Here is a 14,039-nt window from a genome sequence, read left to right on the forward strand (position 1 = left end):
AATTTTGCAGTTGCTTCAAAAGAGACATATCAATTGTCTTCAGAATTGTCAAGACCCTTATAAACACTTAAAATGCTTTCTTCCAAATAAGTTGTTCTGCTTCAAGTGGTTAATGGGGACATTCGCTTTGGTAAAGAGCAATTGGATTTGTTGATTCCATCTGTACATAGATAGGAGGTTTCTTTTCTAAATGAAGGAAACCTGAGAAGCTGAGATTGCTTATGGCTTTCAGTTTACACTACAGAGTTCCTCCATTCACTTCGTATATAAAATATTAAGCATGCAGTTTATTGGAGAAACAATGTAAGGGTATACCTTAGTTTTGCTTTTTGACAGCTATTAGCACCTTCATTTAAATGAATAAAGATAAGTGATTACTCTTCAAAACATTTTAATCAAGGTGTTACAAAACACTAAATGTGTCCTAATTGCCTAGGAAATGTTGAGAATTTATTTTTGTGAACAATGTGTGTAGCAGATTCCTTACCATGTGGTTTAGTTCATGTAGTTAGCAATATGAAGGGAGGATGTAGGCGTGACGATATCAACAAATAGGTGTTACTGGGACCTGGACCGGAGCTTGAAGGGGCTGTTTTGCAAGAGGCATACAGTTGTGAAATTTAACTCTCAGAACTTCCAGGCCTGGACACCAGATTTTAGTGGCAATGTTTTCCTTTAGTCTGGTAAGGGGGAGCTAAAGTAAGCTCCCAGGGAGGTGATGCATATTTCAAGGGGAAAGGAATGTTTTCTGATAAGACTTTGAGGTCATGTGACCAGATTAAACTTAAGGACTGTGTGCTGCTGTATGGAAGTCTGTATGTGCTGTTGTGATGATTATTTGCTATGCTTTCTTGAAGGGCAAGTCATCACAGGAGCTGAGCTGCTTTTGGACTTGCTGGTGAAGCTTAAGAAATTATCAGGCGTCCTTCAAACCAGAGAAAGAGATAGGGGAAAAAGAGGAGTTAGAGTTGTAGAGCACAAATACGCAAAAAGGATGTCTGGGGCACTCACTTCGAACATACAGGGAGAGACTATTACAGACATTCCACAGCCTTTCTAATTATGCAAATATTTAAAGCAACTAAAAATGCCTTTCCAGAAATCTGTTGTTGTCCTGTTATCTTCTGTGTTCGTTATTCCAATGCTGCTGTTTTCCTGCCTAGGAAGAAGATTAAGTTCTTGTTTAACAGTAGAAAAGGTCCTTCTTGAGGAGAGGAGAATTTCAAAATTTTCTTGTATTTCTTCTACATAATATAAAAACAGATAAGGAACTTTTGTCCCTGTTCTTTGTCAGTTAATTATGCTTCAGTATAAAACACTTTATGGATCCACCTAAAATGCCGTGCCAAAAACCTGGGAATGTTCCATTTCAATTTAATATTACTTAGTTGAGACAACCAAATCTGTGTCGTCGTATATTCATACTGAGTTAAAACTATAGGAGAAATGTTAATTCAACAGACTTCTGAGCAATTCTGAGTAATTTAGTATTATGTGTCATTAGTTTGGTAGTTTTAAGCAAATTTAATTAAAAAAAAAAAAAAAGGGCAGTGAAGAACTTAGTCCTCTAACAGTGTTGACTAAGTGCCTGTTTTTAGTTTTTCTTTTGTCTTGCTCTTCCACAGTGAAAATTTAATGTCAGATATCTAGCTACAATCATACCTCTTCCTTTTGCTGTGAATTTTGAAACATTTTATAGAAGCAATAAGAAGTTGACATTCAAATACATTATAAATTAAAAAATAATCCAATTTTTACTTTAACATCTTCATCTGCTTACTGAGTCTCGGTCTAATATTGCTTCAACAGCTGATTCTCAGTGTATAACTGTCATAGTTTATACTGAAATGGTAACAGATCCTTAACTAAGACAGTTCAACAGCTTTCTAGCAAATGTCTATGAAATGCCTGTTGTGTGCATTGAAAAAAAACCACAACCAAATCCAGACATTAAAAATTGCATAAGCCATTTTCCTGTTAGAAGTTAAAAAAGCGTGCTAGTGGGCGCTTGAAAGTCATTGAGTGACTTGGATGGGCATCCCAATAAGTTAATTTTTCACTTCATTTGAACAATTTTAGGTTTTTGTCATTCTAAAATTGCTCCTTTTCAAATTATCTGTACTTCAAAGGAAGTCAAAGAGCTTTGCTTAACAGTGATTTTGTCCCTCTCCTGCCTTACTGTGCTGCTAAGCTATGCTGGACTAATATGCTCATTTAGGGCAAAAAAATCTTGTTTCCAAATTAGGCTTAAATTCTCTCATTTGTTTTGTTTTTTGATTTTTTGCTTAAATGTTATTGTAGAAGGAAATGTGATCTAAGGGATGGGTTGGTGGGACAGAGGAAGAATGTTCTAGCTTTTGGCTCTTTGTGCCTTACCCAGGAGAAAGGAACTGAAGTCATGATTTAATCTGCACCCCCATTTTGGAAGCCACTTTTTGTCATTTGTTCTTTGTGTTATTTTTGTCATTACACAGCATATGAATCAGTATTAATAACACACTGCTCTTGAATCATACCGTTAAGCATGTGTGTTTCATTCATAAGATTTTCATGCAGACTAGGCGTGGTTTGCTTTGTGGTTCCGTGGGCTCCACTGTTACATGGGGAAGGAAGCTGTCTGCAGGTTTGCAGGGCAAACCTAGTGACAGTGCAGAAAGAAGCAGCTTCTTAGGAAGGGAGTTCTGGGTATATTTATGTAAGGGTAAAGTTTCATACTTCCCTCAAGTAGCAGTGGTGATTCCAGTAGTGTTGTTAAGATACATTGTCAGACAGCTTCCCTTAAATTAGACTTCTTGGATTTTTAATACTGGTTTTGATATCGGCTGTCCCACAGGGAACGGACGGAGCTGTAGGAAAAATTACATACAGCCCATCAGACGAAGGCTTGCAAGGCCAGAACAGGTTATGTGTGTGTTGGGATGCTGACAAATTTCTCTTTTTATGTGGCATTTTTTTTCAGAAACTAGTGATGAAAGGCTGTTCACAGCAATGAGGGCTGGTTGGTATTTGCAGTGCTTTGGGAGTTGACCGATTCTCTTTAAATTGAAAGCTTGTCTGATTTAATTTCTTTGTGCATGCAGTGTTGTTCCTCTGCTTGGAACTGTGTAAATTTGGCTTTTGCCGAATTGTATGTGATCAGGATAGGATGTAGGCCTCAGAAATGGGCTTTGAAACCTCTCAAGGTATTTGACAGCTGAGTGTGTGCAAGGAGTGTTTTTGTCTCTGTTCACCTGACATGGTTAATACCCATTGACTTTATTTTCTGTATTATATCTATGTCACTCTGCTTAACAAAAACATCCTCCAGAAATAAGTATAAACCTAAAGCTGCCAGTTGCTGAAACTGAGATTGGAAGCTGATTGTTGATTTGAATTGCCGAACAGATGAGGATGATTATTTTTTATTGGAAATCTGTCAGTAGCTATCATTACTAGAAATCTGTGGCTTTTATAATCCCATCTCATTTTACTGTTGGATTAATTTCAGTTCTGTATCTCAGTCCTAATACATTATGGTATGAATTTCTGAGAAAATGAGAAAAAAATCAGGCAAATACTCACTTTTTTTCCCATTTAAAAAAACCCCATGCAGTTATTTCATTGATACAGGGACCAAACACTGGTGTTAGGGGCTGGCACTCAACATGGCAAGAGGTGCCTGATACTAACTATTGTTGTGATAATTCAACCAAATAGAGCAAATTTATGAGAATCTTAAAACTGCAGTTTTTTCAGAGCCTTGTTGACTTGGCAGTAAATTTTACAAAGATTGTCCATGTTGAAATTGGTGTGTCTGCTTACAGCTTGTTTTTGCCAAACAGACTAAGCATACCCAGTCCATTTCTGTCTGGTGTTTTCTTGTTTTTAGCATCTGGTGACTCTAGTAGGTGGAAGATGGTGAAGTGGAAAGGGAAACGTAATTAGTATTTTTTTTTCTCATCAGCACTAATACACAGTTGCCTTTATCCTTACCTTATCTCTAGATTTTTCTAGTTAGAAGCTACTGCAGAAAGAGAACATCTACTTCCTTAATTCGGGGGTGGGGGACAGGAATCTGAGTCAGAGGTCCGCTTCCTGCAGATAGAAGCTAATGAGCCCATGCTGAATTCAGATTGTAGCTGTATAGACTTCTCTTGTAGGTTTTTTTGGTGTGGTTACCCAGCCCTCCACACCCCTGCAGACATTGTGGAGCATGTAAAACCAACTGTCTTCCACTTTCTGGCATACGTTATCATTTAGTTCTCCATTTATACACCAGTAGAAAGAACCTGAATCCTTCAACCTGGAAAACAAAGTTAGAGCAGTGTTAGATTTGAGCTCTGCAGAGCTGAGATTCCAAGCTGTTTTTCCTTTGCTCTTGGGTTATGTGGGGATGTGGCTTGCATCAGACTGGGTTGAGTTAGTTCTCCAGTGTTTGCTCAGATGCCCAGCCTGTATCCCTCAGTAAAGAGATGGGGAACTGCTTAAATTCAGAATCCCTTCAGGCTCAGCTACAGGAGTTTGAAGTGTTTTATCGAGTGCTGTAATACATTTAAAAACCCAGGCGCATGTTGGCTTAAAATTGACTTGTCTCTACTATCAGAAGTTGAATTTTAGATATTTTAATCAAGCCATCTCCACGTTGGTGTCTTGGTTTCTTCTCATAGTTTCTTTGGCCACTGAGTGTGATGTCTTTGAAACATACTGTTTCATCCTGTTCTGACACCTTTCTTTGACTGCCGCAACATGTGTCCTCATTGTCTGAGGAAGGCCAGGTACATCTGCTTTATTATATATCGACTTTTAAGACTTGCATGTACCACAAGTGGTATTAAAGGCTTCAAAATTTTCTGCTGAGGAAGGCTACAAGGTGCAATTCTGGAAGCAAAAAGCAGGAACCTTTGAATTGGGATTGCCAGAACTGAATTCTGACTATTTGCATCAGCTCAGTGTTTCACTGATTTTCACTTGGTTGGAAGTGACAGATCATTAAAGAGGAAAAAGTGATGCCTTATGTGTATAGTTGGCTGGAAAGTGGTATCATCACAGACATGGCTGCTTTAGTCTTAGATTCAGTCGGAATCCAAGTGGTCAAGCTAGAGGCACATCTCCTACCTGTTCAGTTTTTGGAGTAGTAGGTGCCTCATTCCGGGGCTGTATTTGAATAATGTAAAATCCAGCCAGGCTTAATTTCACTTGCCAGCAATAGTGAAGCCTTGACTTGCATCTTGGGGAACACGACAGAGTGTCTGTCTACAGATTTCACTTCTGCAAAGCTAGCTTCCTGCTTGCTCCTTATGAAAAATCCCTTTCGAGGTTTGGGTCTCTCTTCCTCTTTGGGGATGATCCATTTTGCTGCGGCAAAAGGATGTACTCAGTACGTACTGTGATGCCCTTTCCAGCTTCCTTTCCTTTGCAGAGTGTGATACAGATACTTCTCTTTTGGGGTGGGAGATCCTTTCTGGTGGCTCAAGAGAAAAATATTTTTGTATTTTTTCATAAGCTTCATTTTGCCTTTATTTTAAGTTGAATCTCTTACACTCACAATTTAAGGAGAGGTCTCCAAAAAGAAAAGTTATCTCCTGTAGAGGCTGTCATTGTGGGATAGTGGTTGCTGGGATTGTCAGACTAGCATTATTTTGATCCCGTTTCTCTAGCTTTTAGGAATTGGTTATTGGATTTGATGGAAAAATACACCTATTCCTGACAACTGCAGAGCTGTTGCTAGCAGATCTATAGAAATCTCTGATCTCTTTGACAAGAGAAGGTTATCAGAGTGGTATCTGAAGTGTTATCTAGAGCTGATGGATATTCCCCTTGCCATGACTCTGGACATTGCTTGTATGAAGGACTCTGAAGTCAGCACACTTTTAATTGTGTGGGAACACTGCTTTGAGCCACCTGTGATGTAGGTGAACCTCTACACTATCAGAGGTTATTCAGCAGTAGCCAGAACTGTTGAATTGTACTGTTTATATGTACATTTACTTATTCCTTTTCTTATCCTCTTGGTAATGATCCTGTGATCATGCTCCACTGAAACTCCATAGCTGAGTAGCAATTAGAGTGGTGCTGGGTGTGCTCACCTCTGTGTCTTTGTGCTGAGCACTGGGATGGGGAGGAGGTTGTGAACACTTATTCTTATGTATATTAAAAAAAAAAAAATATGTTCAAGTGATAAGCTGTCTGTTCACCTGTATGAATGTTTAGGCAGGCTGCTTGCTCTGAAGAATTTGGTCTTGCTGACTGTTCGGCTTTAGAGTTAGTTTATGGGTTGAAGTGAACAGTGGTGAGATGCTGTGACTTGGGTGGTGATTACAGCATACGGCAATGGCTTTAATAAAACAGGCTTTTATGTAAGCTGGAGAGGATGCAACCCTCTGTTCTAAGGGACTGCAGCAACTTTGGCCTGGTGAAATTGCCTTGTCTGCTTTTGGTGAGACCTTTTTCATGGTTATGTGTAGAACATAGTTTTTTCAACCAATGATTTGTTAAAAGTTACTATTTTGTTTTCATTGTATAGGACACCCGATGATCTCTCAAGGCAAATTGTGGCCCTGCAGCAAAGGGAGCTTTTGCTGAAAGAGCAGAACTCTACCATCACAAACAGGTGAGTGATACCCATAGTGGCTGCTGGTAGCAAGATGCTGCTTTGTTAAAGCTTGTAGAAGGAAGACAAGGACTGCAAGCTGAGAGAATGGCTCTTTAGATTTCCTTGCTGTTCCATGGAGCCTTCTGTGCTATCTTCTATGTCCCATGTTGATGAAGAGTTTTTTGCTTGCTTAAATCCTTTCAGGAAGAAAAAGATGAAGAACTGTGGGTGGATGCAGTGAAGAGTTTATCCAGCTTTATTTTGTGAGCTAAAGTGTTTGCAAGGGGAAGTGAGCAGCTTTCCCAGACCATCTCATCTGGAAAGGGAGCATCACAGTAAAATGTGCAAAGTCACCTGGGTATGGGAAAGAGAGTAAGAGCCCTGAGGGCGGTGATTTGACTACTTAGAGGACCAGTTTGTATAGATGGTGGTGGAAAAGTATGTTTGCAGTTTTGGTGGCAAAGCACTGCTAGGCTTTGGGAGGAGCAGTCTGTTTGCAGAGTGAGGTATGCTCTGAAACTAGAGGGTGTTCAAGCCTTTGCCCTGGTGTGAGAGTGAATATCTAATAGGGGAAGTGAATTTTTCTGCCAGAGCTTAACTTTCCAGACTGCATTGGTTACACACAGCATTTCCTAACACGGATCCAGTGTGCCAGAAGGCACTTCTCATCCTCGGTGCACATATTCTTGCTTCTGTTTTATTTCCTCATGTTAGGAACCTGTTGTATGTTCTTGTTAAAAACAATACCTCTATCATTCAAAAAGGCTCTTGCACTGTACGCATTGCCAAGGTGTTAGCTGACTTGTCTAAGCAACAGAAGTGTGGAGAATGTCAACCTTTGGTGTAAACGTGTTGAATGTACAGCAGTCAAAGACTGCGTAATTGAGCACTGGACAAGCACTCTTGGTTTCTCCTGGGCTGCATTTGCTAATGTGTCTCCTGAGGTATGTGGTAGATTTTGGTTCAAGAGATGATTGTGTTCTGGGATCTGTCTTACTAATGGTGGGCAGGATTCAAGCTGGGTGTTAAAAGCTTCATGTGTGTTGTTGCTGTTAATGAAACTATTTAGTCAGTTGTAAAATTGTTAGCCAAGTGTAAATTCCCATGAGTGCAGCCAGCCAAATTGTTTTGTGGCTTTTGCTAACAAGTTTAAAGGGGTCAAAAAAATCTCACCAATACAAAAAAGACATTTAATACGTTAAAAATAAACCAAGCAAACTCTCAAACCCACAACTGATCAAATGATCAAATAAAAGAATGGTGGTAATGTTTGAGTTATTGATTTTTTTCCTTTTTTTTTTGGGCTGCTCTCACAGCCTGTCAGAGAAATGCTTTTTCTAAATTTATTAGTGGCCAAGGGGATTCATCTGTTGAAAAAACAGCCTTTTGGTAGTGCCTGTTCATGCTGGATGTAATTGTGTCGATTTAGTTTAAAAATAAAAACATGATTAAGATTACTTTTTGATTTCAAGTGAAATGGGCTGTAAAGCTGCTTAAATTAAAATTCTAACATTATCTTGATGCAATGCTGTGTGTTGTTTCCAAAACTGATAATTTCGGCCTTCTTCTGTCACATACCTTATTCTGTCTTAAAACGTAGGCAATAAGATACATTTTTAAAAACCTTTCGTTACAGATGATTTCAAAGTTCCCAGGAGAAGGTCTTGAGTCTTTGGAAATAAAGCCTTGTTAAGGAAGCAAATCTAATTTTCTCTTTTCCCTGAACAACATCCAGATTTAACTGATGGTCTTCTCTTTTATGTGTTTCATAATAGTGTTCAGAACGGTCTGTGTATTACAGTAACTTAATATGTGATCATGACTCCCTCTAGTGATTGTGCCCAGCACTTATTCAGCTTTCTATTGTTTTTTCAGCTACAAGTTCTTTTGCCTCAGTTGAAATGTGTTAAGTCTTCAGTACTGACAGTGCTATGTTTGATTTACAAAGTCGGTGGTTATGCAGGTATAGAGCAATGTGCAGGATAAAGACCAAAGAATTTTTGCCTACCCTAAGAAGCTTTGATTAATGTTCTCTACTAAAATTAACGTTTTGGTAGATGCCTAAGAAACATCATCAGAAGTCGGTGTCTGAATTTATTTTTTTGCAGTGGAGAATCACAGATAGTCCTGGCTTACCTGTTGCTACAGTGCAAAATTCAGTTTAGTAGAAGAGGTTTGAGTGTGGTGTTAAGTATGGTGGTATGACCCTCTTCCCTAAATGGCTGATACTGCTTTGTATAGTGACCGTATGTTTGGTTGTCACTGAGCTTTTGAGCGCAGGCAGAAGAGTACCTGGAAGGGTTTTTTGCAAGCTGATTATTCTTTCTCTGTCTTTACGCTGCAGTCTTCTTACTGTTTTTTATTCCCACGGATGGTACCTTTCCCACATTGTTTAGTGACTGTGATAGGCACTTGCCAGCTACTATTTATCTCACAACCTGATAAATAGTCCCCAGTTTCTTTTTGATACCAGAGATGCTTGGTAGTGAAGCAGGAGTTAATTGCAGGACTTGACTTCAGAAAACAAACCAGGCATGGAAAAGGTATCACAAGGGAACAACTTGCAGTGTAAGGTCCCATCCGTTTCTGTAAAACTGGAGACAGATAGAGCTGAACTGCTTCTCAGTGTCCCTTAGTTGATCTAGAATGGGGAGTTACGGTATACAAACATGCTGGTAACAGCATTTCCCAAATGGCATATGGCTTCACTAAACAGACTAAATGTATTTTGCTTCATTCTTCCATTCTTGAACTGCTTTCCATTTATTACTGTATATTTTTTAGAGCCAGTGTTTCTGCTGTTAAAAAGGCAATAGAGTTCATCACACCACACAAAGGCTAAATCCATTACAAATCAGCCTTTGCATTGATATTCCCCTGCTTCTGGCTCGGGGATGTGAAGTGCAGTCTGTGTTTTGTGTAACCTGTGCAATTACCAGTGTCTCAAGGCCTCCCAGAGATGAAATGATGATGCCTATCGTATGTGCTGTATTGCTTAGATTGGATGCTTTTAGACACAGAACCACAGGACTGAATTTCCTGAACAGTGGGTTTAAATCAATTTCTTTTAACAGTGATTGTTTACATGTTTGGGTAGTATAGACTCCCTTGGAGTTTGCTGTTTGTGCTAGGGAGGAAAACCTTCCTGTGGTGCTAGCGTGGGGAAAGAGGAAAGGGGTCACTCTTGCACTGAACACATAAGCAACAACTCACTCCTCATCGCAACCTCAGGATTGCAGAGTAATGTAGCTGAAAGTGCCATTAATAGCGCGTGATGGAATAACACTGCTGTTTTGGAGTGTGTTGCTACAAGTTGTGTAAATAGATTAAATTATACCTTCAGCAGTAACAGCAGGAAGTATTGTGGAGCTCTGTAACTGCAGAACGAAGATAACAATCCAAAGGTTTAAAGGCTCAAAAGAAGATTGCTTAGGGCCACTTTGATAGCACGAACTGTACCTGCTCTGCTCTTTAGGAAAAGGTGATGAAGGGAAGGGTGATTTATTAGTGGGTCAGTTTAACCACGCAGCTATCATTAGTTTAAGCACATTTTCCCCCTCAGAGCGTTCATGCTATAAGCATGGTATGTTCAGCTGTACTTCTTCAGGAAGAGTTGAGAGCTGTAATATGGAGAGTTGGCCAAGCCGTTTATAAGCTTTTGTCTTGTGGAAAAATGATGTAGTAGTTAACTATTTTTTTAAGTGAGAAAAGCTGCATATTTATTTTTCTAACATCCTATCTGTATATTTGGAGTGTCTGGAGAGGTTTCCTAACACAATCCTGGCAAAGCATTCTAGAATTTGAAATGCGGGGGAAAACTTCCCTTCCCATCAGTGTTGTCCTCTGAGATGGCTAAGCATGAAGGTGTGACGCTGCTCACAGTTGGATCTTTGCTTCGATTCCGAAAGACAGGCTATGAAAATGTACTTTTTTTCTTTTTTGGTTACTTGTGGTCCCTCCCAAAGCGATCATTTCTTTTCTACTTTTGCTTTTGTTGTCTAAGTGTAATATTGACTTGGGACCATTGAAGTATCTTGCAGAAAGTCAAATACAGGGAAACACATAGCTGAAGTTAGTACTGAGCAGGATGAAGGACACAAAGAAAAACGTAAGAGGAGTAAATACTTGATTCTGGTGTTGGGATCCTGGAGCTGATGGCTAATTCTCATCACCTGTGTCAGAAACCCAGCCATGTGTTTTGACTTGTAGTTTCATATGTGAAAAGGGATACACAGAATTATGTTTGGAAAAATATTTTTCCTTGTTCAAGTGCTCACAGAGTTCCCTTAAGAGGCAGGGTTGTTTACCACCTGTATTCATATAAATCAGGTAAAGCTGATTTACTCAAACAACCTGCTGTGTGTGTTGTTGCTTAAAAATGAAATAAAAAACTAAACCATTGAAGGCTGGGAAATGTAGATTGCAAATGGAACAGAAAATGCTTTTGAGTTGGGCAGCAGGGATTTTTTTTTTTAAATAAATAAAACAATGAATGAGTGATGATAAGCTCAGAACCGTCTGTCTCCATAAGTGCTGTTAGCTCAGAAGTGTGTCGTAAATCTATTGCCCATCTTCTCTTTTCCTTGGGTGTCCCAAAGAGTGTCAGTCACAAATATAAATAGAGCCTGTCAGACTTCTTCCCCAAATCTTCTGGAAAGTTGGACAGAAGTTTAATTACAGTGAAGTGTCTTTTATCTGACAGAGAGAAGTGCTAGCTTTTTGATAGGCTTTATGAGTTATTTTGTGATCAAAAGAAGCACTTAATGTCTAATATAGGACAAGGTAGGGATTTTTTTTTTCTTCTCTTGTTCATCTATATGGCACATTGCGCCTTGATTTATATGTGGAGGGGGGTGTGTGTACCTAATACCAGACAACTGTTTATTCACAGTGCTTCAGGGCAATATTAACTGCTGGCAGGTTCTGCATTCATTTATAGAGTAATATTGCAAAGAAATGACTAGTAGGTATTGCTTTTTCTTTTCTTGAAAATGGATCTTTCATGCATTTTTATACCAGAAGATAGTTGATAGTGTCCTATTAAGTGACCAATCTACTGTCTCCAAATAAACATATCAAAGTAGTAAGCTTCCAGAGCAACAACTGGTTATTCGTGAGTCTAATTTGGTAGACACAAAGTTTTTCCATTTTTTTTCTACAATATAGTTAATCCCTAGCAGAAAATAGGAAGGCAAAAAATAATTTAGCCAAGACATTGACTTCTGCTTCAAATTCTGAAAACATGGGATTTTGCCCAGACCTTTGCTTTTAATGATTGTGCCGGTTTTAGTCTGATTTCCTGAGGGTGTGAAGCTTGTTACTGTGCTTTGTGTGTGTATGTAGATGAGATTGTGCCCACCCTACGCTTTTGAACTTGCTAGTTGTCTTCTGTTAAGTTCGGCAGATGGTAGAGGTCCCAAAAATAATAAATTCCAGCAAGGTTAAGGAAAACAGGCCTGCAGCTCCAGGAGAAATGTCTTGTTGGTGCAGCTGGAGCCCTGCAAGCAAAAGACCCTCTTGAAAAAGCCTGATGGTAAAGCTCCTGTCGGAGATCATGCCGCCTTAGCCACTGCGCATTCAGCCTTGAGACTGGCGGTGAGTGAGCACTGTTCTGATACCACGGTAGTATCACGATCCATAATTTTCTGCTATACCAAGTTCTCCAAAAGCTTGTGGCGTTTGATAGTACTGTGGTGATGTTGGTATCAGTATCACTTTCATGCTGTTGGTATGAGAAATGGAAGTCTACCTGAGTCAATATTCGCCTATGGAGAGCGAAATCCATAGGAATCCAGAGAGCTTTGGTTTTTGAAGCTCATGGAACTAGTCTCTTTTTCTATTAAAAGAAAATATATAGAAAAAGCCTAAAGACCAGCGTACAGAGGACTGACACAGCTGTAATTGTACCATCTTTTCAGCCTGGAGCTGAAAAGCTGTGGAAACTGCATAGTGCAAAACCAGTAAAAAATATTAGTTTCTTACCTTATATTTGACTGTGCTTCTTGGCGAACATTCAAGGAGAATCTGTGGAATGCCTCTGTTTCAGTGCTTTGATGACTTTTAATTATTACAAAAATTGTAGAAGCTATTTAACTCTATTCTTAGGTTTTTTTCCCCCTCTTGTTCCAGGATTGTGATTGACCCTTCTTGTTCCTAGTAGCATCCCTGATGTGTGTGCATCATTTTAATCTTTTTATTACTAGAATGAACAATAGCTTTCATTTGTTTGTGATCTGGAGATACTGATTCAGCATTCCCTTGGGTGTCCAGGTAGCAATGTGTATTATTAACCAGAACAAATGTGTAAAAAGTAATCAGTTATTTTGATAGGAAGCATAGATCGTTCTTGATGGTGTGTTGCACAGACAGTCCTTGTTACAACACGGAGTTGCATTGTAGAAGTAATGGAGGCAGAAGTCTGCCTAGCATTTCTTCTGTACGTGGCTCACATCTGCGCTATAAATCTTTCACTTCCATGACACTAAAATTCTTAAAAATCCTAGAGGAAGTAGATGTATGTTAATACTGGTATAGAGTTCTAGGAAACTAGAATTAATATTTAGAATTATTGAAGCAATTTGAAGTCAAAGCTTATTATCTATTTTCATTATTCGTATTATTTCCTTTTTAGCAGAGAAATGCTATGAACAAATTAATGATCTACATGAGTCTGATGGGCCGAAGGAGGAGTGCCCCACATCCACGTTATATTTGTGATATGAATACAAAGGGAGAAATTATCTTAGCTATGCAGTAGGCAGCAGTACAAAAATATTCTGCTTTGAAACCAGTGCTCTTATGTAAAATCTTGAATTCAGCCTCTTGCCAAGCTTTGTACAGAGCTCTGGGAATTGTAGTGATTTAAGGTTTCCAGTGCTTAGGGATTTGTCTTTTATTGCCTCTGCAATGTGGCAGTAAGCCTTGAAAATTTTACATGAGTTGGAAAAGAGGAGGGCCCTTCAGTTTGGTAATACCTCTAGAATCAGTCTTGAAGTCATAAGGATGGTCCCAGGAATAAGGTAGAAGAATGTGGCCTGAGAAGCCCGGACTTTGCTTCTGGAGAAGCTTTTTGTTTGTTTGGGTTCTGCTGAGTCACTTAATACACTGATCTGACTTTCTTGTATTCTCACCTGCAGATCCAGAAGACCACACGTATGAAAACAAACATCTCTGCTCCATATATCTTGTCTAGTCTGCACCTAATTATTTTTAAGGCAAATAAAATACATTAATTCCTATCTATCTGTACCTGTTAAGATTTTTTTTTTGTTCCCTTCTCTTGCAAAAGCGCATGATACAGATTTGTTTCTTCCCATATAGTATCTTAAGATTATAGTACTGACCATGGCTCCTGAACTGTTCCTTTGAAGTGTTTTATGATAAGTCATCAACAGTCAAACAACGTTGTGTATAACCATTTTGCTTCTTAATTTGTAATGCTAGAACTGCATTATAGCTTTCCTGAGCA

General features: G+C 39.0%; 1 protein-coding gene across 2 annotated transcripts in view; it reads left to right on the forward strand.

Annotated features, from left to right (window-relative positions):
* Positions 1-14,039, forward strand: part of MAD1L1 (mitotic arrest deficient 1 like 1) — a 381,515-nt gene that overhangs the window by 34,541 nt on the left and 332,935 nt on the right. For both annotated transcript variants that reach the window (XM_064461586.1, XM_064461587.1), the window contains exon 10: positions 6,503-6,589. In XM_064461586.1, the coding sequence (XP_064317656.1) occupies positions 6,503-6,589 (87 nt within the window). The remainder of the gene's footprint in view (positions 1-6,502; positions 6,590-14,039) is intronic.

Source organism: Phalacrocorax carbo, chromosome 10, assembly GCF_963921805.1.
Source record: "Phalacrocorax carbo chromosome 10, bPhaCar2.1, whole genome shotgun sequence".
Taxonomy (NCBI): domain Eukaryota; kingdom Metazoa; phylum Chordata; class Aves; order Suliformes; family Phalacrocoracidae; genus Phalacrocorax; species Phalacrocorax carbo.